The sequence below is a fragment of the Colletes latitarsis genome, chromosome 7 (assembly GCF_051014445.1).
Source record: "Colletes latitarsis isolate SP2378_abdomen chromosome 7, iyColLati1, whole genome shotgun sequence".
NCBI lineage: Eukaryota > Metazoa > Arthropoda > Insecta > Hymenoptera > Colletidae > Colletes > Colletes latitarsis.
Window position 1 is genome coordinate 13,629,898 of NC_135140.1, and position 27,150 is coordinate 13,657,047.

Consider the following 27,150-nt stretch of genomic DNA (forward strand, 5'->3'; position numbering starts at 1 on the left):
ATTTTATACTCATGTTTCCCTATCTTTGTATACAAGGGGATTCATACTCGTAAATAAATAAATATTGCCCGTCAATGACGAAGTATTTACAAAGAAACGTTAGGCACGTAATTTTGTCCATCAGTTTCTCAATTTTGCAATCGTTTCAGGCGAAGACAACCGTGCAAAGCACCCGACCAAGCAGCGGTAACTCGACCGCTAATGGCCGCCGACATCAGTTCGAACCACGCCCCGTCCGATCCGGTCGAAATGCGTCGTCTGAATTTCCAAACGCCCGGCATGATCTCTCATCCACCTATCCATATCAGCGAGCTAGGGAATCACATCGAGTGTCTAAAAGCGAACGACAATCTAAAGTTCAGCCAGGAATACGAGTCTATAGAGCCCGGGCAACAGTTCACGTGGGACCACTCGAACATGGAGATAAACGCGTCGAAGAATCGTTACGCGAACGTGATCGCGTACGACCATTCGAGGGCGATTCTTCAGATGATAGACGGTATATCGGGCACGGACTACATAAACGCGAACTATTGCGACGGTTATAGGAAACAGAACGCGTACGTGGCCACCCAGGGGCCGCTTCAGGAGACTTTCGGCGACTTTTGGCGAATGTGCTGGGAATTACGGTCGAGCACCATCGTGATGATGACGAAACTCGAGGAGAGAACGAGGATAAAGTGCGACCAGTATTGGCCGACCAGGGGATCCGAGACGTACGGTCTGATGACGGTGACGATCACCGACGTACAAGAGCTGGCCACCTATTGCATCAGAACGTTTCAAGTATCGCGGGCCGGATATTCCGAGAGACGCGAGATAAAGCAGCTGCAATTCACGGCCTGGCCGGATCACGGTGTACCCGAGCATCCAGCCCCGTTCTTGCAATTTTTGCGCAGAGTACGTTCCCTGAATCCACCCGAGAGCGGACCTCTGATCGTCCACTGCAGCGCCGGGGTCGGTAGGACCGGCTGTTTCATCGTCATCGACTCGATGCTCGAGAGGATCAAACACGAGAAGATGATCGACATATACGGTCACGTGACCTGCCTGCGCGCCCAGAGGAACTACATGGTGCAGACCGAGGATCAGTACATATTCATTCACGACGCGCTCTACGAGGCGGTGATTTGCGGTAACACAGAGGTGCCCGCCAGAAACCTCCACTCCCACATCCAGAAGCTCATGCAACCGGAGATCGACAACATAACCGGCATGGAGCTGGAGTTCAAGAAGCTCTCAAACATCAAGGTGGACTCGTCGCGATTCATATCGGCGAACCTGCCCTGCAACAAGCACAAAAACCGGCTGGTGCACATTCTGCCGTACGAGTGCGCCAGAGTGTGCCTGCAGCCTCAGCGCAACATCGAGGGTTCCGATTACATAAACGCGAGCCTGATAGACGGTTATCGTTATCGAGGCGCCTACATCGCTACCCAGGGCCCTCTCTGCGACACGACGGACGACTTCTGGCGCATGCTCTGGGAGCACAACTCCACGATCGTCGTGATGCTGACGAAACTGAAGGAAATGGGTAGAGAAAAGTGCCATCAGTACTGGCCGTCCGACAGGTCCATTCGTTACCAATGCTTCGTCGTCGATCCGATCGCGGAATACAACATGCCACAGTACATTCTGCGCGAGTTCAAAGTGACGGACGCGCGCGACGGGGCCAGTCGCACGGTCAGACAGTTTCAGTTCATCGACTGGCCGGAACAGGGTGTACCCAAGTCTGGCGACGGATTCATCGACTTTATCGGTCAGGTGCATAAAACGAAGGAGCAGTTCGGCCAGGACGGACCGATCACCGTGCATTGTAGCGCCGGCGTCGGAAGAACGGGCGTCTTTATCACGCTCAGCATCGTGCTGGAACGCATGCAGTACGAGGGGGTCGTCGACATATTCCAGACTGTCAGAATATTGCGAACGCAGCGTCCCGCGATGGTTCAAACTGAGGTCAGTACGATCGGAATTGCCTTTATTTTCAGCCGTCACGGTGGTTTCCCCCCTTAATCAGGGTATATACAGAATGTTCGATCACCCCTGGGAAAAATTTTAATGGGAGATTCCAGAGGCCAAAATAAGACGAAAATCAAGGATACTAATTTGTTGATTGAGGCTTCGTTAAAAAGTTATACAAACATTTCCGGCCACACAGTATATTTTCGGTGAAGAATTTTTTCCTCGAAAGTACGTAGGATTTCGGGGGTATGTGTATTCACCAAAAATGATTGTAATCGACCCTTGCAACCGAAAATAATTTTTTTAGAACAATTTAGAAATTTTTTTTTCGTCGAAAAATTTAGGTACCTACCCCCTGTCGATTTTTCTTAAATATTCCTTTTTCATTTTTAATAATTTTGTTTGACGCCCTACAGAAAAGTTGTCTAATACTTTCTTGTAGGTACCCATGGGCCCTACTTCAGAAAAAAGTTTCATTAAAATATATTCACAATTGTAGAAGTTATGGCTGTTTGAAAATTTGGTTATTTTTATAGGGTTTTTCTCATTTTGCGAGGTCAAGGACCAACTTTTCGAATATTTTTGCCATTTGTACATATTCTCCATCAAAATACGCGTAGTTTGCTTTTTTAAACATTAAAATCGTCCAATCCGTTCAGAAGTTATGGTGTTTTAAACATATGCGTGAAATTTCAGTGAAACATATCGACGGTATGGTCAGACATGAAATTTTCGGTAATGAATTTTTTTCTCGAAACTGAGTAAGATTTCGGGGGTATGTGTAATGACCAAAAATGATTATAATTGACCCCTGCAACCGAAAGTAATTTTTTTAGAACGAATTAAAAATTTTTAATTTCGCCGAAAATTTCACCACATACTCGAATTTTTTTCTCGAAACTGCGTAGGAATTCGAGGGTATGTCTATTGACCAAAAATGATTACAATTGACCCCTGCAAACGAAAATAATTTTTTTAGAACAATTTGAAAAATTTTTTTTTCGTCGAAAAATTTAGGCACCCTGTCGATTTTTCTTAAAAATTCGTTTTTCATTTCTAGTAATTTTGTTTGACGCCCTACAGAAAAGTTGACTAATACTTTTTTGTAGGTACCCATGGGCTCTAATTAAAAAAAAAGTTTCATTGAAATATATACACTATTGTACGAGTTATGGTCGTTTGAAAATTGGACCATTTTTATGGGGTTTTCCTCATTTTTCGTGGTCAAGGATCAACTCTTCGAATATTTTTGCGATTTGTACATATTCTCCATCAAAATACGCGTAGTTTGCTTTTTTAAACATTAAAATCGTCCAATCCGTTCAGAAGTTATGTCGTTTTAAAGATTCACATGAAAATTTGGGCAGACATTTCTGGCCAGAAATTAGATTTTCGGTAAGGAATTTTTTTCTCGAAACTGAGTAGGATTTCGGGGGTATGTCTGTTGACCAAAAATGCTTGCAATTGACCCCTGCAACTAAAAATAATTTTTCCAAGACGATTCGAAAGTCTTTTTTTCCACCCAAAACTTTCAGCACTTACTCGAATTTTTTTCTCGAAAGTGGGTAGGATTTCGAAAGTATGTGTATTCACGAAAAATGATTGTAATTGACCCCTGCAGCCGAAAATAATTTTTCCAGAACGATTTGAAATTTTTGAATTTAATTGTTAATAACTTTTTAGCGAAACCTCCACCAACAAATTGGTATTCTTGATTTTCGTCTTATTTTGGCCTCTAGAATCCTCTGTTAAAATTTTTCCCAGGGGTGGCCGAACACCCTGTATTTATTAGTGTTTTTCTGGCAGTCGAAATACATCACTGTAGTCAATTCAAAAGCATATTTTTGGTCTAAATACATCACTCGTCGTACATGAAAGTTTTAATAAAGATGCCCCGTTGTTAATGTGTTACCATGAATTGAACAATAATGTATCTCTCGCGGATATGGACATCCTACTACGTAGCGTGTGTAGTTTTCTGGTGGAGGAATTCTACTAGAAATATCTAATGGATATCGAAGAACGAAAAAAGGATTTTAATTCTTGGACAGTGTGCTCTTTGAGCTGTAAATAAAATATTTTCGTTTGTTTCTATAGGACCAATATCAGTTCTGTTATCGTGCCAGTCTGGAGTACTTGGGTTCATTCGATCATTATGCCAACTGACAACCCGATACCCGCGAGGAAAGGGAATCCACCAGGGATAGGAGGGATCGTCAAAGGAGCGAGAGAGACGTCGGAGAGCGGGCAAAAGTACGACGCGTCTAGTACAATGAAGTACTCAAGGAGTATGTGTAACTATTCAATGAACGGGAAATGTAGCCTATACTATGATTCCGGGGCATAACATAACTATACTCGTACCTTCCATGGACAAATACAGTAGAGACGCGATTTTCGGCAAACTTCTTGGGCAACTAACGCGTAGGCAGCCACGAGTATTCTTAGTAAATGGTGTTTTGCAGCTATCTCGGCCGTGCGGAAGACATTTTTAATTTTTTTCGCGGTATCGTAAGTGCTCATATAAATTTTATTCGAATTACCGAACGACTAACGGAACAAGAAGACTGCCGTTTAGAACGTACGGCTAAAGTAATCGTAGAAACAATCATATCTGTAGAAAATATCCTTTTCCCGAAAGTTCTTCTACGGGTTACGGAACAACAAACAAAAAATACAATTTAAAGGATTCTAGAAAAAGAGACAAGAAGTACACGGACACGAGAGCGACTTCCGCGTTTACGAAAATCGATCGAACGACGGAGACTGATTCTTATTAAAGAAAATGAAAAAGAAAAAAAAAAAAAAGAAGATCTCGAAAAAATCGTAATCGAAAGTTCGATCATTGAAACATATCCGACTCACGATCATCCGTGGACACCTTGCGATTACGTTTTTTCCAGGTCCCTCGCGAAACTACGGTTGCTTAGATAGTCTAGGTTTTGCTAAGCTAAGACGAACTGACGGGGATTAACGCGATCGTGTGCCTCGCGATATCGAACACGCGAATACAAGTTCAAACTTTTCCTATCCGTTGGAGAACAGTGCTTCCATATTTGTGGGAAACGTCAATGTCTGAAAGCGAACGATCGACGCGCGCTAGAGTGCGTTTTGTCTGGAAATACAAGGGGGAAAAAAAAAAAAGAAAAACAGAAATCGAAAAGTAAAACGCAGACCGTGGCACGTTCTAAAAGTACTTATCGATGCGACAAAAACGATATCAAGAAGAGAGAAATTGCAAAAGATCTCCGTAACGAGCGTCGAGAGAAAACCAGAGGGACGCGAGTTTCCGCTCACCGACTCGAAAATTACCATACTGCCAAATCGACAATTATTCATGCTGAGCCCATTACGCACGATAGGGATCTTCTCATTACCTACTGTAATTTTAAGTAGACCGTAAGCGATTGTTCTAAGATTAGAGTGTAAGCGATGCCATTAGAAGAACAAAATGAAAAACAGGTTTGTCTGAATGAAGGAAGAGTGAAAGGAAACGGTGCCTATATTCAATTTAAATGCACAAAAAGAGTTGTGCGGGTTTCTATGAAAAACTAATTTAACTAGAAGCACTGTATGTCGGATTTGCGTACTGTTCCCCCCCGAGCCCTCGACGCCCTCGTGTACAAAGTTCCATTATAGGCTTCTATCTCGACGCTACTTTTAACGATTCTACCCGGTTATCTGAATCCGACTTCGATTATTCCTGACTCGGTTTATATTAAAACTGAGACGTCTATTTCGTAGTACAACGTACCAGAATCATAGTTTACGATCGAACAGAATTAAAACCCCGTAAAATCGACGAGATATTATGTCATCTACTGAAACGCCAAATCAATGCCAAAAACGAACGTTGACGCTGATGCAATCGATCCCACACACACAAAAACACACGCACACATACATACACACATACACACAGCATATCCTTTTTGATAACGATCGAAACATTCGACGTGTATTAATTGTATATTGTAATTCAAAGAGTTGCAAAGTTCGTAGTCTACGAAGACAATAAACAATATGCTCGTTTGTATACCTTCTATATCTCGAAAATCTTCGTCGTACCGTTCGGTATATAGAGTTATTCTATCGCTGTTCGATACAATAGAACGTACAATTCTATTTACTAAAACGTGTAAGTATATCGATAACGACTGTACTCTCCTGTAAGAAAAGGATCCATTTTGGTTTTTGGCATTCGTTTGGCTTCGATCGTTTGCTCGTACAATACCCAGTCGCTCGGTATAGCATTTAAAAACAGTCAGTATTAATTTTTTAAATTCGACCTTTAGATATCCCAAACTTAATATCCCAAACAAATCGAGCATAAATTTTCATTTAAAAGTGGTTCGAGGGTCAGGAATTGTGACTAAGTGTACATAAATGCACCGTCTGTCATTAGCAACATTATATAAATATAAATATATATATAAATATAAATATAAATATATATATATATATATAAGATGATAAATAATATATACATAGATATATATTAAAAACATCACAAATGAAGAGAGTACGCATTAAAAAGAAGCTGTGTGGATATTTTCCAGACTATCGGGATTGATGCGTGTTATCCGAAAAGCACGTTGTTTGTTACACATTCGTCAGATTTCATTTTAACGCTTTTCATTCTATTGACACATTTTTTGATATAATCTTTTTTAACCTTTTGTACAATAACTCTGTTTATTTTTCTTCTTTTTTTGCAATGCAATCTTACCGTGCATACGTTATTTTTTAACACGGGATTTACATTAAAGACTAAGTACATACTGCATTTTTTCAGAACGTGCATTTATTCTTGTCTCATATCATTTTTATTTCATCTTGTAAGACTGAAGGCCATTGTGTCTGATCTATTACTACGTATTATCAGTACTTGTAATAGTACTTAAATGGCTCGGTCGTCGTTGAAAGATAAACTACTTAATCATTGTTTACTCAAGCTCAATAACACTATTTTTTTTATTTTAAATGCTTCGTTGCTCCGTGCATTAACTATTCACGATATACTCAGATTCGTTTCCCGATGATTTTTTTAACGATTTTCAATTATACATACGTACGTTAACAAAATCTTATACCCCGAGTAATGTTTGCAATGAACCGGCCTTTGGTGCGAGCACGAAAGTTACTCTCTAAATGATTATTTTATTTTTATAATTATTTTTTATACTACCAACTTGATTCGCGTGTACGTTACTTTACTCTTTCTTTGTCGTCTTTGCGTTGAAATTATCTTAGCGATATCGTGCTTCTGTCTAAATATTGATATTGTTACGCTGGCAATAAAGATATGCGAAACGACTGTTTTTTCTTTCGTAAATCAAATACAATGGCTAAAAAAAATAAATGGAAGCAATTTCTTCGACACAAACCTGCTATTACGAGAATAGTACAATCGGTATGAAAACTTACTAAAATCGAGTCGAATACATTTTTTCTTTCCCGTATATTGTTATATCCGATTCAGGGCTTCGTAACGTTTGCAATAGACTTTCTTTAATCGTTAAAAAGGCTGACAAATAAATAAACATTCACTAGGAAATAACATTCCGCCGTACAATAATAAACGATAGAGACTATTCGTTGATGCTTCGCTCTAGATAAAAATTCTTTGCCAACAAATTTTTGCATCAACCGAATTACTAATTGATTATAAAATTTACGAGAGATATAGTTAATAATTGAAAATCTTGTTAGAAGAAACGATAGTTTTTCGAACTTTCAATTGAGACGACCTATTCACACGATTCTTACAGTACTTGTTAACAAAAAAAAAAAAAAAGGAAAACAAAATGAAAAAAATTTTGTCGCATCAATTCTCAAGATATCATTACTCTTCCTGGTGTTACTTATTCTGCCATTCAATTTTTATCGACACTGTTTAACAGCGAAAAAAAAAAAAAAAATGTTTCACTGCCCAAAGTGCAGTATCGCCAACGTTGTCGACAACTTCGTGTTTAAAGTTCCAGACTAAAAATACAATACGTTATGAGAAACGAAATTAAATGATTGTATAAATATATTACTAGTTATAAGTTCGTAGCATTAAATTGTATTCGATGAATTTACCAATACAAGAAGTCCACGATATTCATATATTTATAAGGTACCGATCGTAACGTTATTAAGTTTTTTTGTATCATTCCAAAACTTTTATGTATCTTGTACTTTAGCCGCGTGTCTATCGTTAGTGTTCATAATTTTTTTATATCCCAAAATGTATAGCAATATGTGGTTTGTTGTATTCTTCTTCTTAAAAGCAGCAACTCGCGTTTTCGGAGCAGTCTTTAATAAATGTAACAAAATACAATCGGCCACTTATGCTCCGTGCAATATTACGAGTTCGTCACTCGGACGTGACAGTAAGTAATTACGGTCGTTCATTCCGAGAAGAATATGAATTAAAAAGACAAAGAATAAGTCAAATACTAAATATCGTTGAAAGAATGGGAAATTATTTTGTGATACTTTCTTGCCAGAAAGAATACAACAGGCTGAAGTGAATATGATAAATGCAATGTTACTAATTAACACTTATACAAATTAAATATTGTGTAATAGGAAGTCTGTTGACAAGGAGAAATAACGTGTACATTATGTATTGCCCTGTGGCATCAATAAACTAATAACTAACGTGATGTTTATCCTTATCCATTCTTGGGAAATCATGAAGAAAACAAAGATCAGTGTCTTCGTCACCAGCTTTATTATATCATTTTATTAAGACTTATATAACAAGCCTTTCTTCTTATTATGTACAAAGTTTTTTGTCTCTCATCATGATCGTATATCTTAAATAATATCGTAACTGCGATATTTGCAGCCCTATATCACATTAGTTGGTTGATTTGGATTACTTGTTGGGGGAGGTCTGCTGGTCATCATTGACGCGACCTATGATAAAATGTTTGTTACAAATTGTCTCTAATTTTGCAACTATCGTGACGATATAATAAATTAATTTATCTACAAACATTTTGTATGACTTGTTTCCTCAGAAAATCGCCGGTGGCTGCAGATATATTTCGTTCATTACCCATTTTGCACTTCACGTATCCGTACAGATTCGCACCGTTTAAAACAATTGCAATACACACAAGTAGCAACCACTTGAACTTCAAACCAAACAATGCTACCATAAAAAATACTGACCACAAGAGTGGTGTTAAAATTAGAGCTAACCAAAAGATGCGAGCTTCTGTTGCATTAATACGGTTCTGTTGAGCACCCTGAAACACAGGGTACATAGTAGCCCTTCTATACCTCTTAGAAGAAATAAATACAATTTGTTTTAGGGTATTTTTGTCAATAGCAGCAGAATATTAAGCTCCTACATAATTGCATAATTGCACAATATTTTTAATCGGTAGGTATAATTATGTAAAATATAAAAACTGATAAACCATGTACTACAGGTATTCCTCGAGTTACGCGGTTAGTTGATTCCACGTAAGTCGAGACTCAGAATTAGTCTCTGAAATGTTCTGAAATATATACAAACTATTGTGAGATACATATTGTGAAATACCTATTATTTTCAATTTTTTTCCATGTAACTCCAGAGATACCTATATTTGATCAAATTAAACTAAAGCTTACTGAAATAAGGACTAAAAATATGCATGATGGAACTGATGATGGTGCAATTATTTATCAAAGAACAAAAGGAACTTTTAATGAACAAGTGTGCATCAACCCTTAAGGGTACATATTTCTTAATATAGGTCTGAACAAACCTTTTTCGACTCATATACCCAATGACTTTTTCCATTATCATCCACATAATTCCACCACCTAAGGCCAACCATTAGCCTTCCAGTAATATTTTTAACTGTCCAAAAATCCATTGACAAAAGTAATACAACAGCTACAAAGACAGCTATGAAACTATTCGTAAACCACCCACATAACATATAAACTACTATTGCCATTATTCTGAAGGCTAAATGAAACATTGTAACATATGGATGCCTATAAGAATTAAATGTATCACCAGTATTATATATCTCACTACTTATATACTATCATACACAAGTCCGTATATACTTTAATTTGTTGCTATTTTGGCCTGCCTCATCCTCCTCCCCAAAAGCAATTGTATCGTCATCCATTAGCAAAGGGACCTGACAAACACAATCGTATGGAGTTTAAAAGCGATAAAAAAAAAACACCCACGATGCATCTCACGATAATAACAATAACTTAAAATCGAAAATCATTGCGATAAAAAATCTTATATAGGAAAAGAAATACGGAATATAACCACAAACGGAAAGACACTAGATTGGGAACGAATAGGAACATAAACAACTAATAAAGATATTCCAATAAACATGTGCTTAGGGATCAAATACATCTGTAAAGAGTAATTATGTATATTCATTTGAACATATTTTAACTCTCTAATATACGTACGGAAATTCACGAATAAACGTCAAAAACGATTCTTCTGATATAGGAACGAAATAACGTCAACTTCTTGCGTAACAACGAACAACTCTATTATAACGCTTTAAAACTAACCGATACGGTAAAACCACGATAAAAAAGCTTGGCGTCAACGCATATAAATTGAATGCATTGAAATGTTTCAAACACCTACCGACGCAGACGCCATGTTAGCACGTTGACAGAACAGTGGCAGACATCATTTTGTACATTTCACGATCAAACTCGCCTAAAAATGTATTCTCATTGGCTGTCTCTACAATGTGGAGCGAAATTCGTAATACACAGAGATTCATTTGTTCAGTTGAAAATAAATACGATATACCAAATGGATCTACCCCTTCTTGACAAACTTCTAATTGTCATGCTACTAAAATATATTTAGCAAATTGTTTAATCTTTACATGTTGCGAAAATATATTTTTTTTAACGCCCCATGTAATCTACCATGTATAGGTTACATATGTACATATATCAAAATTTATCCTTAAAATACGATAAAATATATTTAAGAAACAATCGTTGCATCCTTGAATCGTTTCTATTTTAAAGACAAATAAATGTAAATTCACGCAGCAATTTGTTCTTAAAACGCACCGATGCATATTTAATAAATAATACTTTATTCTTCGAACTCTTAAAGAAAATGAGCATTGTTGCAGCAGTTAATAGGTTATTATTTTTCTTACCTTTTATATTAAGAAGGGAAAGGAAAATTATTGTTCATTCAACGGGAAAATGCTTGCAACACAATCACGTGACTCGTAATAGGACAAAACGGCGGGATACTCTGCCTCTGGAAATTATGTTTCAAATATTGAATACAAATTAATTTATTTCAAAATGCAAAAACTATACTTAGTTTGTTTTTGGTGATTCTAACATTTCTATTAATTTTTGAAGCACTACCGCCAGGTTTTCAACCGTTTAACAAGTCTTTTCACGTTTTTACCCACCATGCATCGAACTTACGGTACCTAACCATTCTTGTGCAAAGACAATGGACCAATGAGATTCTTCCATGAGTCATAGGGTTATGTTACTAGAACTCGTCTTTTCATTGGACGAACAATAAAAGCGTTTCGATTCGAGTTTACTAGTGGATTTATATTTCTAGCAGACACTAGTGATTACTAGAACTACTAGGTATTTATGAATCAGGCGCGTAATTTCGATTACGATCAATTTTTTAATTTTTAATTTCAATTTTATTTTGGTAGGTAAAATTATTTCTCTAAGTTAAGAACACCTATTGACGAACACCAACAGTATAGGATGCGTCGACAACAAATAACTAAAGTAATAATCTTTATTGTAACGTTACGTACAAAAATATAAAATCTTTACGTACGACAAGTAGAAAGATATTTACCTGAAATAAGAGGTACGTAATCAATTATATTTTGTAAAAGACAAAGGGTCTATTAGTCCTCCGGTAGCCATATATCGGATGTACAATCACCGCCCGGATATCTGAAAAGAGAATCGTGGCTGTTAAGTACAGGTAGACGGTTATGGAAATGTCGAACTATAAAAAACATTTACCGCATTTCGTGTGCAAGTATTATGTCGTCTTTATCTGCACCAAAGTCTACCAAAAACTGATCGTCAAGTTTTAAACCGCCATTTTGTACGTCTACGTCCAGCTTGACCATGGTCGAACCATTCCTGAACATATTTATTCATATGTACACTATTTTAATGTGTAACGACGGGTGAAGGAGAAAAAGTAATAACACGAATTGTACTTGACATGATCGGGGTAGAATTGTCGATCCCACGGTTTGAAAATGGAAGTGGTCACGTATAAACGCGTTCCATCGAGGCTCAGTTGAAGCATCTGCGGGGAACCGTAGAGTCGACGACCTTTAACGTAAACAGGATTTGGCTGTGCGTCTAGTTCCTCGTCCCGAATAACTCGAACCTTCGAATCGTTTACAATCGAACCGCCGAGGAAGATTTGACCCGTTAACTTCGGGTTCTTCGTATCGGAAATATCATATTGTCTAACGTCTCCGTGGAACCAGTTGGACAAATATAAATACTTATCATCAAGGCTGATTAAAATGTCGGTTATCATTCCTGCACCCCAAAGAAACAGTCAAAAGTTTTTTAACAATTAACACAGTTTATCATTCTATATAGAATAGGTGTGTATGTACCTGACATTGACGATAACAGCCACCCTTCGACTTGCTTAGGAAGAACTTCGATAACCTTTTCAGCGCGCCATTCAGCCTCCGGTGTTTTATAAAATCTGTACACGATTGAGTTGCACGCGCATCCAACAAATCCTTCGCTGGCTTTTGGATCGTGAAGGAACCTTACTTCGAGTGGGGCGATCCCTTCATGGCCCAAGTTTATCGATTGTTTCAACTTTCGTTCGCTCCACGAATAGAAATTCAAACTTCTGCCGTAGACCGCTACGAGACAGGACTAATTTATGCATATACTGAGAATATACAGTAACGAACGTTAGTAACGAACAATGATCATACAAACCAGGATCAGAGGCGGCACCTGGCGTGAAACCATTTTTAAAAACTCTAGGTGCCCCCCATTCAGTCGCGATGAGTACGTCGTGGTACGGTTGGTACCAGAAATCGTAACCAAAGCTTGCCTTTTTCTCGCCTTTCGTCCACGTGCCTTTTATCTCGCACGTTTCGGAGTCGATACAGAGAAATTCACCTTGCCCGTCGCCATTCAACTTGCCCAAAGCAGAAATCATAATTTCTCCGGTTGGCGCGCAATGGCTGGTATGCAAAGTCGATACTCCATATTGATGTACCTCCGTTGGTTCTAATACCTTGCCAGAAAGAAGAGAGACGAAAATCCTTTCATTTTATGTTATTCACTACCAATAACTGCGTTTAATATTACGAATAAATATGTTCACCGGGCGTCACGCCCAGTCCGCCATTGTACGTCGATATCTCGATAAATTAATCGATCGATTGAACAAACCTTTTTGATAGATGGCATCCGTTCGTTGGTCGTATCGATAAAATAAACACGGTCGGACATCAGGCATGGGAGTACCAAGGTGTCTCGCTTTCGTGGTTTATCATGACAACTGCTACAAATATTCCAACCAGAATGGTGCAACTCGTCGCCGACGTAAGACATACGCAGTTTATGAATGATCTACCATCGTGACAGTTTGCGTAATGAGAGATACGTCAACATACGGTAAGCATAATCGATCGGCTGTACCTTGCAGTAATCAGGACTTGCTGGATCCACATCGACAGTGCACAAAACGTCCGATTTATTTGGATCTGTATGAATGCAGACAACGTATAGGAGTTTTTCGCGTGGACCCTCGGTCATCGCTGCTTTCGGCGATTTATAGCCGGGGCCGCAACTCGAACAACCTAGAAATCCGTTCGTCGTTATCACACGATCGCCACATCGAATTACACACGATTAACGAATGTACCTTTCTTTTCCGGCATTCTCGTTTCGTTCGATAAACAAACTTGGTCGATCAAAAGGCGGTTGAATGGAATGCAGAACAAGAGACTACTGCGATTGAAATAGGAAGAACGTAGTAATAAAAGCAAACACGTAAGTATTTATCTAATGATTAGAGATAAACGATATACTCGCGCCTCACGTGACATGGTCCAGAATTAATGTGGACGTGGCTGCAAGAGGGAAAAGATAATTTTAATATCTACATGCGGTAAGTATGCCTACGTAAAGCACCGATCAAGCACGTTTCTACCACAGACGAGGTATACGAGTAAATCTTATCACAAACGAGGTGTACGAGTAGATCTTACATCCAATGTATTTTTTCGACCCATTTTTCTGGGACTCTAGAGCCCCATTACCATTTTCGGGTCATTCGCAACATTACCAACAGATTACAGAAATGAACACAAGTGGAAATGAGACAAAAAATTAAATTACAGAAGTTTTATTGTTTTTTAACGGAATTAAAGCTGTACATACGCGTTGTGCTCATTTTGAAACATTGGGCCACGAATGTTCATAAGATGTAAGGTCTAATCGTGTACATTTATGAAGCCCAGAAACAGAATCAGATTTTAGAACATGTCTGTATTTCAGTGCCCTCTTGTTTTAAACCAAGTAATTAATCTAACCTAATTTTCATTCGAAAAGCGTTAGGTGTGCATGGGTCCATTTAAGCTAACATTGCGTCTTTGTTTTAGCAATATTGTTACTCAAAACTCGCTTAGAACAGCAATGTTATTAAAAGAAATTCGACAATCCTAGGAGGCATAAGGTAAAAATAGGGAACACAGTAATAAGGAGCAGAGAACCGTGTGCTGAATCTCTGAAAGGGTACAGAATTAGGAACAAAAACAACTGTTTTTATTTGATTAAAACTATTACTATAGCACTAATTCTTGTCAGGTAAAAAAATATTTCTAAAAGCAAAAATTTCTGAAAAATCAATATTTATTTCGAACGAATTAAATAAAGATTAGTGTATTTACTGATATCATCGGTAAAGCGAAAATTAGCTTAAAGGCACCGAAATTTGAACATCTACCCTATACATATACTTCAATTTCCTTCTGTGCATTTCTTACAACTCTATCAACATTGCTGGTGTGATAATAATGTGACAATCCGCAGCGTCGATAGAACTTTAAATAATAGGATAGAATATAATAAATAATATTAAGTAGGTTACTTTATTTGATATTATTCTTAGTAAAAGATATAAAACGTCATTCTAGAAACATTACCATTGGACCAAACATTTGATTGTATCGACGCAAAAGGGTGCAATAACATTCCACGCGATAAAAGGCGAATCTCACGGTTAATTTGAACAATCAAAGATCGACGAGACTGCGGGAACGTGATAGGCGTTACTAATTTACGCGGTCGCGCGAAACGACGCGTGTTTTTTCCTCTGACAAGCTACACGCTACATAATGCATGTACGTGCACGCATGCATACATGAATTCTCACGGTAAGACAAACTTATACTCGATGCTAATCGATGCGAGAAAAGTCGACGCTAAGGGGAGACAACGAGGAAAGGGAACGGGACCGACGATATCGATAGGTTTTCTTTACGTCGAGGAGGATCGTGTCAAATCGGTCCCCGGCATCCTCTCCGAGATTGATTTGTTTTGCCTTTCTCGAAGTATCGCGCATACCAGAAGATTTTCACGGTGCAGGGTGATCAGCTGCGCCAAACGAATTTTCGCAACGTCCATCTGCGTCGTTAAACCGTCGTATCCCGAGTCGAGTCTGTCCAACTCGGTGCTAACGTTGCTCAACATTTCGAGCAAAAGTCCGTCTCTTTTTCGGGGCTCGGGGCCAAGTTTTTTCGAGGCTAACAGAGCCAGCAAAACGACGGTGGTCAGTATCGTTAATCCCAAGAGACTCTTTTGCGCGAATGTAGTCATTTCTGAGAGATTTTTGGTCCACAATTACTTTCGACACTCCCATCTCACGATGCGATCGACTTCTCGGAGGCATACGATAATCCTCCTATCCCTCGCAGACTCTCTCCCAATCGATTTTACTCCCGCGTTTCGGTATTCTTTTAGTCGCGGGCACCTTCCTTCCAATCTTCTTTTGTCCCCTGATCGTCCAATCGCTAACGATTGGACGACGTCGACGCCAACGCCGCAGTGGCATTCAAACTCCAATTCTCATCGATTCGTTTCCAATCATTTTCATAACCGCGAACAACGACCGAACGAACGACAATGTCGCGTACGCTGTATTCTTTCGCCGCGATTTGCACTTCGCGCACTCCAGGCTCCAAATTGTCCACATATCCGCGGCTCCAACCCTTCACGCTCCTGTTTTTGTTCTTTTTCCGGCGCGAACGCCCACGTTTTTCATCTATTATTAAAAGCGCGACGCGGAATGCACGAACACGATCCCACCGCGCACGTTTTTATCCGTTGTCGTTTTTATCGTGCATCGTTTCACGGAAACCTAGGAACGAATATCTCGCGACGACTCTACCGTCGTAACGCGCCACAATTTGCTAACGGTTGCAAATTTCTTGTCTTTTCTTTTTCCTTCGACTACCGTTTCAACCTGATAAGTTCTACGATTCGTCAGAATAAGGAACGAAACGAAACGAAACGAAACGGAGTAAGGGTATGGGGGCACGAAATTATTAAGGAGGCAGTTAACTCAAGAAAAATAAGATCGCGATTTAGCGTTACTCGAGAAATCCCCAAAAACGTTATCTATCGATCGAGATTCTCAGTCACGCAGTCGATTTCCGTTTACGCTGGAAGACGTGTTAAACATGCTCGATTCCACTATTTCGTACGAGTCTCCCTCTTGTATTTTGGTTTCTCCGCGGAGCAACCATTTCGAAAATCGGTGGCTATCGATAGAGTAGCATCTCCGCGTGTCCAATGCACTAGTTGACCAGTACTAAGAAGGGGGTGGTTCTTCACCATGGCTTAAAAGGTGACTCGAGAGTCGGCAGAATAGATCGACAGGTTCGAGTGTTCCCAAGTCCCGCCGAAATTCCATGGTCGACAGAGCGTTTGATCCCCAATCTCCTGAGGCATCTGAGGTTGGATCATCGCGATTTAATTAATTCGGGGAACATTGTCCGTGAAAAGAGGACAGTAAAGGTTTAGAAAGGATTCGCACCAACCTGTGTGAATGCATGGAGCTTGATTGAGTGCATCCCAATTTCGATACCCAAGGGGGGGTGTACGATTCTTATATAGAAAAGCCTCGCAGCTCGATCACTCTCTACGTTCTTTGATCTTTGTTCTACTATCGAACGATTTGGCTCCAAAGGAACGAGCCCACCGTCGTGATGCTGTAGCTAGGACGGATGGTCCAACCGCGAAACGGAGATCTATTCGTGCGTCACCGATCCACCGGTTGAGAATAATTGACAGATATCGTAGAGGAATTTTCACATCGACCGAAAAACCAGGAACGTACGGAAGAAGCAAGGACCGAAGGGAAAGAGACGGCGGAAAGCGACATGCGCGAAATCGTATATTTGAGAGCGCATCCGCACATCTGGACGCTTCTTAATCGATAAGAGTTACCTGTGTACGTTCCGATCGAATCATCTGAAACGTATACAGTGAAATTCTGTCGGGCGCCAAAATGAAAATTATTTTTCATGCATCGTTGATCGTACGCGATCGCGCTTGAAAAACGTTCGTGGTCGATTACCCGGGGGCGTAGCTCGTATCTGTGCACGCATAGAACGTATGGAGACGAAGAAGAGGGGGATCATAATGCGAGTACATCAATTTTTATCGTTAATTTTACAGGAAGGTCCATCGAAATGCATTTGTACACAGAGGTCCATTAAATCATTGAGTTTGAAAAGAACATGCCACGCTAAATACATTCGCTTTCTCGATGAATTTCTAGTTGTCGCGCATTTAAACCGCTAGATGACGTTATTTAAACTTTATAATGGATTGTCAATTCAATAAACTAATCGTCACGGATGAAATATGGGATAGATCGAACGTTTGATAGAAACTTCTACCCTAAAAACGCACTAAATTATAATAATCCTTTTGCATTGTTACAGATTAACTTTGAAGATCTCTTTGAATAAACAAGTTTGACAAAGTTTTAGTAGCAAACTATCGATGACTGTTGATACTTTTCCACCTCTACCTCCTAGGTGCCTTTGCAGCATTAAAACTTATGTCAGTATCAGAAAACAGCTAGTTACTTTATTTCATATAGAGTGCAGTTACACGTAACTTGCTCCTGTTTATGAGGAATGTAATAGATCAATATTGAAAAAGAAGACGTTATTAATGACATCTACGGATTACAATCGTAAAAGTATTCAAAGTACTCGGTTGCATCGGTAGATGTGACAACGAACACAGTGTACTCCACAACAGCAAAAGTAACATCGTCAGACGTAGTAAGGAAGAACTACTTTCTAACAGGCAAGAGGCAGCCGAAGAGGAAAACCAATATCGACCGCGGCGTTCGTACGTTTGAGAGGAGAACTGTAACCCTTGCAGAGATTCGGAACGTCGTGTACCGGTGTTCGTTTGAAAATAATTCTGGGAAATTGTTTCAGAGCATCGACGAAGAGGGGCCTCCCAAAAATCATCTTTCCACGAGGCTAACAGCAAAATGTAATTTCCATTCCAATCGAGGCCTACCCTCGCCTTGAACGTCAACACCGCGGGAGCCTCGACCGTTCGAAGCACGCAATTCTTCGGCCACGAGTTTCCTGTTGCGCGTCTGTTCCTTTTCGTAGCTGCTAGACAACGAGTCGACGCCGTGGTATCGACAGGGATCGACCGACTCTCGGTGACCCGTAATTCCAGCAGCGTCATTCCAGAAAGTAGCGTCGCGTGTTTTCGGGCCAAGGATAGGGTGATTCGATCGGTAGATCCCAATCGAGCCACCGATCCTATCGTTGGTTCCTTGCTGTCTCGCGTGACGCGACGATAAACGTTCGATTCGGGGATCAGAGACTTTTGAACCCTTTCGAATCGAACGTTTTCGCGTTCGAACGTATCTCGTTCTCGTCTGACCGGACGTTGAACGTAAGTACCTGCTACGATGATCGTGTACAACGGAATCGAGCACGCAGAGTCGGCGTAGTAAGTCCAGCGCGCGGACCATCGGTTACCACCGGAATAAGTCCGAAAGAATCTTCTGGACCAGAAGCCTTGATCGACGCTTTCGCACTTGACGCTCAGCCAGAGGCCATCGATCACCGCCGGAAGCGGTGGTGCTTGGTGAAACAGAGGCGGGCTCAGCTCGGTAGCGCGTAACACGCTCCCGCAGATCAGGCAGCCGGAAGCCTGTAACGTTAGAAAGAGAGCATTGATTAGGCACTGTTCCTTGCGTGTCTTGAAGCTATATGGGCGTATCCGAAAAGTAAGTTCCGTTTACTAAATTTACTAGATTATAGATTGCACGGTAAATAATGGATGGGGTTAATTAAGAAAGCATAGGGGCATTTATAGCTTGTGCCGCTGCTTCGTTAGTCGAGGAGAACAAGAAAAATTGTAGGAGGATAGAAAAGGAAAGGAGAGTGGAGGCGTTTCATCCCGGAGGTGACGCCACAAGCTTATTAGATAGAAAAAGTAAACACGTAAACTGGAAGTCATCCTAAGCCTACTGGACAAGAATTAAATAAATAAGTTTCATATACTGATGCCTCGTTGCAATAAATGTCTCAGGAATGGTGAAAACGAGGTAGAAAAGTAGTTTAAACGACTTCTTGGGTTCTTATTTATTATTAAGTAAGTCGATCACGGACTAAGCCAAGAACCTAAACAGTCAAGGGAATTAGGCGATTTAGCTTGCTAGTCAACATCTCATCTCCCAAGAGTAGAATGTACTAGTCACAAAGTATTTTGAATATACATTTGTGATTTGTTTTAACAGTCTATCGGAATTTACATTCTGGATACGCCTAGTACTTTCGTATCCATACCGTATCAGCGCGTAGCAACGCTGCGGATTGTAACCGATCCGGCCTCCGTGACCCTGTCGCCGATATTCCAGAGCGTCCGCTACGACCAAACCTGCCTAACAACAACTCGACTCGTGTTCGCGTCCTGTCTGCGTCCGCTGGATTGCGATTCAACGGTCCAACAATATTCGTCGGAGGATCGAATCGTCTCCTCTCGACTCGCAGCAACTCAAGTTCAGTGAATTCGATGCCGAGGAATTTTAGACACCCCAACGTGCCTCGGTTTCTCGGTCGTGGCAAGCGACTTTGAAAAGAATTCGAGTTCAAACCGAGATCGTGTAGGCTCGCGTTCGACAAAATATTCGTCGACGGTCGTTCGTAGATAAGTTGCGTCGTATACGTGCGCCATTTCGTTTCGATTCCGCCGCAACTGGCGTTTAGTTTGCGTTCAAACTTGTGAACGACCTGGCAATGCGACGAGTCAAAAGGTATGCGTCACGAAAACAAGACAATGTACGTTAAACAACGAAAGATGATCGGTGTACCTGTCTGTCAAATGGTATCAAACGAATAGAATCCAACTGAACGTTAGCTTCCGTAGCGCCAGGAACCGCGATGGACGCCGATGAGATTTCGATAGAACCACGCGCCACGACAGTGTACGTTGCAATACTGCACGACTCCTCGGCGTAATAGTATCGTAACAAAAGGAACGTGCCGTTCGCGAAAAAGCTATATTTCCTTACGATATATTCAGGCCCGGCACGTACTTCGCATCTGCGGAAACAATTTCAAAAATCTGTGTCGAATCGAACCACTTTCATAAACTTATTCCACTTAAAAAACAGAGGATACTTACTCCTCTGATAACCACGTTGAATGTAACCTAGATGGCGTGTCGTCTGTTACAGTTGCTCTGTCTTCAGAAGCAATTTCTTTCATAATCGTATCGCATCGATCCTCGTCCCTTTCCAATTCTAGAAAAACCGTACAACCTAATCCTAAAGATAAAACCGAAACGACGATTAAAACAGACACAACTGTTTCGTGTCTCTTCCCCCGCCATTCTGATCATCCCTGTTTCTTCTTTGATACATGGATTTGGATAAAATCGAGCTACCTCAAATTTAGGTACCTGAATTTAGAAAAGTTCAAACGCATACTTCTAAACACCTATGTAAGCGCGAATACAATCGTAGAACAAAGAAATTTCTATGACAACTTGATAGTACGATTAAAATAATGGTCTCGCGAAGAAAACAAAAGATTAATAAGTGAGGCCCAATGGTTGAGAAAAATAAAGGGAAAGATACATTTGCGTATGTAACATATTCTCTTGCGTTCGCGTTTCCACGCTCGCGTGTTTCCCTCTGCGCTTTTGCTACCTCTTCAATTGGTATTCCAATCGAATCGACGAAAAGACACAATGGAATGCGTGATGTTATGCAGTCGACGAAATGGCGCGATAAGCACCGAAGAGTAAAAAGATATTGTTATGACAAATGTAGCGTTCGTTAAAATGTTTACGTTTACTTACTCGTAAATAAACCGAGAAAAGAAATACCGATCAACAACAACATATTCTCCCTTGGTAATCCGAAATTTTCCGATATCGTTTGTTCTTTTACCGACGTAAACAATATTTATTGTAACTTCAATCTTATACACTGTTTTGCCAAAACTTCGCTTTTTATCACAACCTAATTATCACACTATTCCTCCCTCAAACTCTCCTCGAACGCTCTGGACAAACTCAAATTCCATTCAAGTCACCCCAACGGTATATAGCTCTACCCCTACCCGGCCTTCTTTCCTTGAACAATAGTGCCATGCCCAGGATACATGATGCGTCCAGATTGCATCTTTCTTTCAAAACGTAAACTTTCATTTTGCATCAATTTCAATTAACGTGAACAGTATTAACAATACGGATTTATCCGTGAGGGTGTTTTGTTTAATTTAGATTTATATATAATCTTTTACTTATAAATACTTTACTCTCTTTAGCTTCGAGTGAGCTCGGTTATAAAATTGTGTAAAATGTAAGATAATTAACCCCTTACCGTGGCATTTAGCTGGACGAAATCCGGGCCCAAACGGTAGGCGTGAACGCGCGGTAAACAGACCAGATTGATGCTAAACTGCTTTGTAACAGAGATTATAAGAATCGTGACCGACCTTGTGGCGTACCGATAGGAACTAAAACTTTCTGTTCGCGAGTCTGGCTCGTAATGTTTACGTTTGGGCCAAAATCTTCATCACGAGTCAAATTCGTTGAAATACGAGAAGGGGTTAACTACTAACGTTCGAACCTGCCGGCACGTGTCAGCTGTTTGCATCTCGCTCACACTCAAAACGTACTACTCTTTGATCGTCTTACGATGATAATGTTTTCTGATCTTCCTCCAACATTTAATATTAATTTGTTCAGTACTGGATATGAATCAATCGTAAGTCGAGCACTTGTGAAGAAGACTTTTCGAAAGGGACTTATCGTTAAGTGGATTGGTCACTGATCTCTATGCACTGATATATATAGAAATCAATGGTAGTGGCCCTCTGGTGGCAAATACTTTTCTACACGCGTTCAAAATGGCAAAACTTTATTCGTATTATACACTGTGCCCGCTTATTGATCAACAAAATTTGTTAGGTGTTGAAAGAGATTCGGAAAACGGATGTGCAATCGTAACATTAGGAAGAAATATTGTAATTCGATATAAGGTAAATTTAAGTATTGCGTTAATAGCATTTATTTCTAATACGCCTTTCATATCCGAATTACTTGCGAACAATACTATTATCTTCGCAGCTACAAGATCCAAAGCAATTGAGTAGTTGGACGAGTAAAGATCGGTTAACGACACAAGTCATCTATGATGAAACAACCCATCGATATGCTGCGATATTTAACGAGAAGAAGATACGTCTTTGGTCCGAGAAAGAGACGGACTTAAATAGCATTAGAGGTTACAAATTTCAATCTCCGTTACACACTATTCTTACTCTCGAAAAGGGGCCTCCTGTGTTGGTTCGTAAAGATGGAGCTACCGCTTCGTTAGAATGGGCTGTTCAAAACAGAAAATCTTGGTCCAAAGATGGAATCTTAGGTGTGGATGAAAAGATTTTGGATTGTCATTTATTTCGTACCGGCAACAAAATTAACTTATGTCTCTTAACTGAAACCAATGGAATGTATTGTTGCTTAGTGATTAAACTTAACGATACAACCTTCTCCAAAGATATGGATCGTGTAAGGAGAATGGAATTGACGCGAAGATCAGAGAAGTTAGTTGGTTATACGGTACTTCAAACAAAAAACAAAGCATGTCTGTTGACATTGTGGTCGCACGGCAGACTGTACAGCCATTCTTTGACAGAAACAAGTAGTGAATCTAGTTTACATACACTGATTAGTATTATTTGTAATATCAATACAAAGCATCCTGTAGTTATGACACCATTAAATGAAGCTACTATAGCAGTCTATGGAGCTGATGCTTCTGAAGAAGGAGCTGTATTAATGATCTATAATGTACAATTCAAATTGGTTCAAGATGCACAGAAACTAAAGCTTTATACAAAAGATGCAAAATTATGGAAAATCGAGGACAAATTATTGCTTGCTGCCAATAAACACTTAGCAATTGCTCCTTATCATCTAGCACCTCAAAAAATAGCTACTTTACTTGGTTCATCCTTACATTTCAAAACTAGCGATGAAAACGAGAAAGACGACGAGATTATTGTGGTACAAGAATCAACAGTAGCTCAATGGGAAAATAATTCACCACCTTTAGTTAAACAATTGGTTCAGCAACCTCCTAAAAAACTTTCCAAACAAATATCCTCTTACGTGAACGAAGGATTAAGCGATGCGGCAATACAAGAAATATTGATTCCGCAATTGATAGAATCGAAAGATATTGAAGGAATTGTATGGTGTTTAAATACCTTTAAGGACCTACCAGAGAAACTATTAATCGATCTTTTGATTTTCTCACTAAGGTGTAACGACGCTACGTTTTTACCGTCGCAAAACGGCACGATCAACGATCTTTCCACCGTCAAGAACTTTTATTCCAGAAACGATTTTCTCGATAAAATTTTTAGTCTTACTTATTCCGATGTCTCTTTATCTTCGTATCTTAAAAGCGGGTTAAATTTCGACGAAATATTAAGACTTTTGCAATATTTAATACAAAAGTTAGACGATCAGGAAAATATTTTCAGCTATATCGTACAGCAACCTACAGATAAACAATTATATGAGTGGTCTAGCCTTTTGTTAGAATCCCACTATCAGCATTACGTATTATCACGAGATCCGGAAGTATCGATGCTTCTCAATAAACTTAATTGTGTTTTAGACGATCATGTAAGTGTTCATGCATAGAACATTGTCTTAACCCCTTCCCGTACTTTAACGAGTCTGACTCGCGATGAAGATTTTGGCCCAAACATGAATACCACGAGCCAGGCTCACGAACAGAAAGTCGGCCCAAACGAAAACGTTTAGGTCCGGATTTCGTCGAGCTAAATGGCACGGGAAGGGGTTAATAGATTTGTGGCTTGTTTTGCCTCTCGTAATAATAAATATTTTTTTTCAGTTACGTGTATTCAAAGACATGGAAAATTTGAGGCCTATCTTAAAACGGATCATTAACGAAAAATCATCAAAGCTGTTACAAAAAAACCGTAATAAGTTCTATGCAATAGAGGAAATAAAACTTTACTAACACGAAAAATTATTCTGTTTGTTATATAACAATATAACGTACGGGGTGTTTAAAAATGATAGTCCATAATTCTTCGAATTTCAAATTGACAATGGACATTTTAGTTTCTATTATCATAAGAAATATTTGTACCTATACCTTTACATACAGGGAACAAAATTGGAAATAAAGGTTTCTTTATTTCTATTCGTATCTACAGAATGTTACATTCACTGCAATGAAAAATGCGCTGCCGGAGAATGTTGCAAGGATTCGGATCAATTATTTATACGAACCTTAGTTACGATCTTCTCAATAATAAGAAGAATCCATGTATTAACTTCGTGCTACTTTTCACTTTGGAAGAATACACTTAACATCTATTTCAATTGATCAACATACGGTACAGTTCTCAGGTTACCAATGGCAGCCATGCTTAACTTTCCACTGGTCATTTTGTCAGCAACCTAGAATGCGTATACCATTAAGATAAATAAATTTAAAAGGAATAACGAATAAAGTAGCATGGTTAGTCAATCGCGTCATTAGTATACATACGGATTTAACGGCAGATGCGGAGACTTTTTCAACATCGGCAACTAGCGCCTCTGGTGCAGCGACTGCACGTTTGTGCAGAGCTTGACATTGTAAATTCTCTAATAAAGCAGCTCCATTATCTGCTGCCTCCAAAATTTCAGTCTTCAATATAGCTTTGCCGCGAGCAACATCACTGTCAGATACTTTCATGCTTTTCAACCACTTAGCAGCAACATTAGTTATCTAAATTGAATATTAAATTCAAAATTAAAATACGTAGGAATAATGCGTTATGCGTTCGAGTTTCAATTATATTTACTCACGGGTCCTGCTACGTTGGGTGTCGAACATAAAACGAAACCAAAAAGTCCCGAATCTGAATAACTGGCATTAAAGGATGACAAAGCAAACGGTTCCGAGCCGGCAGCGCTCGAAACTTGCTTCTGCAATGGACTTGCACTGGCGCCCCACTTAACACGTGGCCCAGTACCAGACGCTCTTTGTAATACCGCACATGCTAAAGCGTCATTCTCGTTTTTCAAACTTACACCTTCGAGGGCAACCGCTACGTTAGTTAGTTCGGAGGTTCTTTCCTTACGCAACTCCCCACCACAATATTTTGATGCTTGGGTTGTAGCATCTTTTGAACCAATATCTAAATTCATTGCAAAAGCTGTAAGTTCTGCTAATGAAACCCCAGTTGCTACAACTGCACAGTTTGGTCCAGTAAACCATGTATTAACAAAGTGTTGTAACTATAAAAAGAAGATAAAATATTGTTTCAACAAAGTCAACATCTTGTCATACATTGGAGTTACTTTGTAAAAAGCATGCTTACAGTTTCTGAACCAATTTTTCCTAATTGATGCTTTGGAGTATACAGGGAGTATCCAAGCCCAGTACGATATGCAGCCTTATGCAAAAGTTCAAGGACTACAGTCGAATCTGGCAAGGAGGCTAATTCATATTCCATCCTGGGCAACTGATCTGATACCTCCCATGGTTTAAAAACTTGCTTTGTTGCAACATGCCCCAAAAATGTAAGAGCATCCGATCTGTTGATATATTATAATAGAAACATTTGATTTGATACAAATAGTATAAAAAAATAGAAAAACATTTACAAATTGTCTCTAGTAATCTGCAGTGTATATGCAATACTTTCACGATCAACTGTTGTCATTAAATTCCCACCAAGCTGTTGAATATTCCTCATTATAGCAAAACCACTGCTAGCAGATGTACTTAATCCTGTTGCTATCCGCAAAGAATGTGTTACACCTTGGGTATCATATGTTTCATTTCGTGACCCAGTTCTGCAAATAATGCATTTATATACAAACGAAGGACCAGAACAGATTCGTTTGAGCATCAGCCTTGAGTTTTAAATACCTAAAAACAATGGACACCTGGGCAATCGGTGAATTATTGTCACAAGTAGCGACAGTAACATTATTACTAGCAACTTTGCACTCAAACCGCGAAGAAGCAGAAGGCTGGGCAGCTGCTGCAGCTGCATAATGCCTAACCTGATACAGAATATCAAATACCATTAAGATCAATACATATGCATTCTCGTTCTCATACTTCTATCCTTAGAATGTGTTTGAGATTAAAGAGAAATTTTAGAATTGCCAAGAAGTTATAAACAGGAAATAAAAAGATACGATTAAAATCTTAGTTACGAAAAAGAAGATATCTATGAACACGATCCAGCTCTATGTAATTCCTACGACAGAGTCTGACATACAGAACGATATCGAATCGTTTATATAACAGCTATGATAATCTTTTCGTAGTCAGAAAATAGAAAACAAATTCCTTTTTAGAAATTATAGCAAGAAAAGTGTATTATTTTTACCGTAGGACTACGTAATAGAGACGACCGCGCGACCGAACAAGCCATTTTTCTGTTTCTGAATGACTAGAAGAACTTTTCCTTAGGAGTAGCACACGAACTAGCACCAACTTTAATAGATACTAAACTGTAGATGGCGAACCAATCTTCGTCGAATAGAAGTGAACTTCCCTTGCGTCGGTTAACATTGAATAACGCGCCGATTTAAAAACAAAATTGTAAG

The 27,150-nt window shown here is 39.4% G+C and overlaps 6 protein-coding genes across 24 annotated transcripts in view; 2 read left to right on the plus strand and 4 right to left on the minus strand.

The window, feature by feature from the left end:
• Nucleotides 1–5,089, plus strand: part of Lar (tyrosine-protein phosphatase Lar) — a 509,997-nt gene extending 504,908 nt beyond the window's left edge. For all 14 annotated transcript variants that reach the window (XM_076769144.1, XM_076769145.1, XM_076769143.1 and 11 more), the window contains 2 exons: nucleotides 150–1,956; nucleotides 4,060–5,089. In XM_076769144.1, coding sequence (XP_076625259.1) covers nucleotides 150–1,956; nucleotides 4,060–4,128 — 1,876 coding nt within the window. In that variant the 3' untranslated portion in view covers nucleotides 4,129–5,089. The remainder of the gene's footprint in view (nucleotides 1–149; nucleotides 1,957–4,059) is intronic.
• Nucleotides 5,090–8,660: 3,571 nt separating this feature from the next.
• LOC143343853 (putative Golgi apparatus membrane protein-like protein CG5021) lies at nucleotides 8,661–10,641 on the minus strand. Of its 3 annotated transcripts, none has more exons than XM_076769163.1 (5): nucleotides 10,580–10,641; nucleotides 10,024–10,100; nucleotides 9,714–9,948; nucleotides 8,952–9,194; nucleotides 8,661–8,871 (listed from the first exon to the last, which is right to left on the minus strand). In XM_076769163.1, exons 1-5 carry the CDS (start codon nucleotides 10,592–10,594, stop codon nucleotides 8,803–8,805), a joined length of 639 nt encoding a protein of 212 aa, XP_076625278.1. In that variant the 5' UTR covers nucleotides 10,595–10,641; the 3' UTR covers nucleotides 8,661–8,802. The 3 variants fall into 3 exon arrangements, with proteins under 3 accessions (XP_076625278.1, XP_076625277.1, XP_076625279.1); XM_076769162.1 differs by having other exon boundaries at nucleotides 8,952–9,206; XM_076769164.1 differs by having other exon boundaries at nucleotides 8,952–9,206; nucleotides 10,393–10,617.
• Nucleotides 10,642–11,720: 1,079 nt separating this feature from the next.
• LOC143343140 (methanethiol oxidase) lies at nucleotides 11,721–14,018 on the minus strand. Its single transcript, XM_076767681.1, has 8 exons — nucleotides 13,865–14,018; nucleotides 13,639–13,799; nucleotides 13,390–13,569; nucleotides 12,928–13,231; nucleotides 12,588–12,848; nucleotides 12,174–12,507; nucleotides 11,971–12,093; nucleotides 11,721–11,898 (listed from the first exon to the last, which is right to left on the minus strand). The coding sequence occupies exons 1-8, from the start codon at nucleotides 13,878–13,880 to the stop codon at nucleotides 11,850–11,852; spliced, it is 1,428 nt and encodes a 475-aa protein (XP_076623796.1). The 5' UTR covers nucleotides 13,881–14,018; the 3' UTR covers nucleotides 11,721–11,849.
• Nucleotides 14,019–15,073: 1,055 nt separating this feature from the next.
• Nucleotides 15,074–22,437, minus strand: LOC143343139 (uncharacterized). 4 transcript variants are annotated; one of them, XR_013079923.1, is made up of 6 exons: nucleotides 21,878–22,437; nucleotides 20,674–20,791; nucleotides 20,360–20,591; nucleotides 19,836–20,279; nucleotides 17,043–19,197; nucleotides 15,074–16,953 (listed from the first exon to the last, which is right to left on the minus strand). XR_013079923.1 is itself a non-coding variant. In XM_076767680.1 (4 exons), the coding sequence occupies exons 1-4, from the start codon at nucleotides 20,754–20,756 to the stop codon at nucleotides 18,184–18,186; spliced, it is 1,773 nt and encodes a 590-aa protein (XP_076623795.1). In that variant the 5' UTR covers nucleotides 20,757–22,437; the 3' UTR covers nucleotides 15,074–18,183. The 4 variants fall into 4 exon arrangements, 1 of the variants encoding a protein (XP_076623795.1); XR_013079922.1 differs by having other exon boundaries at nucleotides 20,674–21,557; XR_013079921.1 differs by having other exon boundaries at nucleotides 20,674–22,437.
• On the plus strand, nucleotides 22,375–25,863 carry LOC143343138 (nucleolar protein 11). The gene is made up of 3 exons (XM_076767679.1): nucleotides 22,375–22,538; nucleotides 22,627–24,192; nucleotides 24,425–25,863. The coding sequence occupies exons 1-3, from the start codon at nucleotides 22,407–22,409 to the stop codon at nucleotides 24,551–24,553; spliced, it is 1,827 nt and encodes a 608-aa protein (XP_076623794.1). The 5' UTR covers nucleotides 22,375–22,406; the 3' UTR covers nucleotides 24,554–25,863.
• On the minus strand, nucleotides 24,713–27,067 carry Uqcr-c2 (Ubiquinol-cytochrome c reductase core protein 2). The gene is made up of 7 exons (XM_076767682.1): nucleotides 26,931–27,067; nucleotides 26,462–26,598; nucleotides 26,194–26,385; nucleotides 25,908–26,124; nucleotides 25,393–25,824; nucleotides 25,091–25,312; nucleotides 24,713–24,999 (listed from the first exon to the last, which is right to left on the minus strand). Exons 1-7 carry the CDS (start codon nucleotides 26,973–26,975, stop codon nucleotides 24,913–24,915), a joined length of 1,332 nt encoding a protein of 443 aa, XP_076623797.1. The 5' UTR covers nucleotides 26,976–27,067; the 3' UTR covers nucleotides 24,713–24,912.
• Nucleotides 27,068–27,150: the final 83 nt, after the last annotated feature.

Excerpts from the sequence above, each read along its gene's own strand:
- LOC143343853 (XM_076769162.1), bottom strand. Across the intron at positions 9,207-9,713 it reads GGGTATATGAGTCGAAAAAG|GGTGCTCAACAGAACCGTAT; the intron begins GTTTGTTCAGAC and ends CCTGTGTTTCAG. Across the intron at positions 8,872-8,951 it reads GGAAACAAGTCATACAAAAT|GTCGCGTCAATGATGACCAG; the intron begins GTTTGTAGATAA and ends ATTTTATCATAG.
- LOC143343140 (XM_076767681.1), bottom strand. Across the intron at positions 12,849-12,927 it reads AGGTGCCGCCTCTGATCCTG|CGGTCTACGGCAGAAGTTTG; the intron begins GTTTGTATGATC and ends CCTGTCTCGTAG. Across the intron at positions 12,508-12,587 it reads GCTGTTATCGTCAATGTCAG|GAATGATAACCGACATTTTA; the intron begins GTACATACACAC and ends TTTGGGGTGCAG.
- LOC143343139 (XM_076767680.1), bottom strand. The coding sequence starts at position 20,756 with ATGAAAGAAATTGCTTCTGAAGACAGAGCAACTGTAACAGACGACACG. Across the intron at positions 20,592-20,673 it reads TCAACGTGGTTATCAGAGGA|ATGCGAAGTACGTGCCGGGC; the intron begins GTAAGTATCCTC and ends TTGTTTCCGCAG. Across the intron at positions 20,280-20,359 it reads TGATACCATTTGACAGACAG|GTCGTTCACAAGTTTGAACG; the intron begins GTACACCGATCA and ends TCGCATTGCCAG.
- LOC143343138 (XM_076767679.1), top strand. The coding sequence starts at position 22,407 with ATGGCAAAACTTTATTCGTATTATACACTGTGCCCGCTTATTGATCAA. Across the intron at positions 22,539-22,626 it reads ATATTGTAATTCGATATAAG|CTACAAGATCCAAAGCAATT; the intron begins GTAAATTTAAGT and ends TTATCTTCGCAG. Across the intron at positions 24,193-24,424 it reads ATTGTGTTTTAGACGATCAT|TTACGTGTATTCAAAGACAT; the intron begins GTAAGTGTTCAT and ends ATTTTTTTTCAG.
- Uqcr-c2 (XM_076767682.1), bottom strand. The coding sequence starts at position 26,975 with ATGGCTTGTTCGGTCGCGCGGTCGTCTCTATTACGTAGTCCTACG. Across the intron at positions 26,125-26,193 it reads CAGATTACTAGAGACAATTT|ATCGGATGCTCTTACATTTT; the intron begins GTAAATGTTTTT and ends ATATATCAACAG. Across the intron at positions 25,000-25,090 it reads CCGCATCTGCCGTTAAATCC|GTTGCTGACAAAATGACCAG; the intron begins GTATGTATACTA and ends TACGCATTCTAG.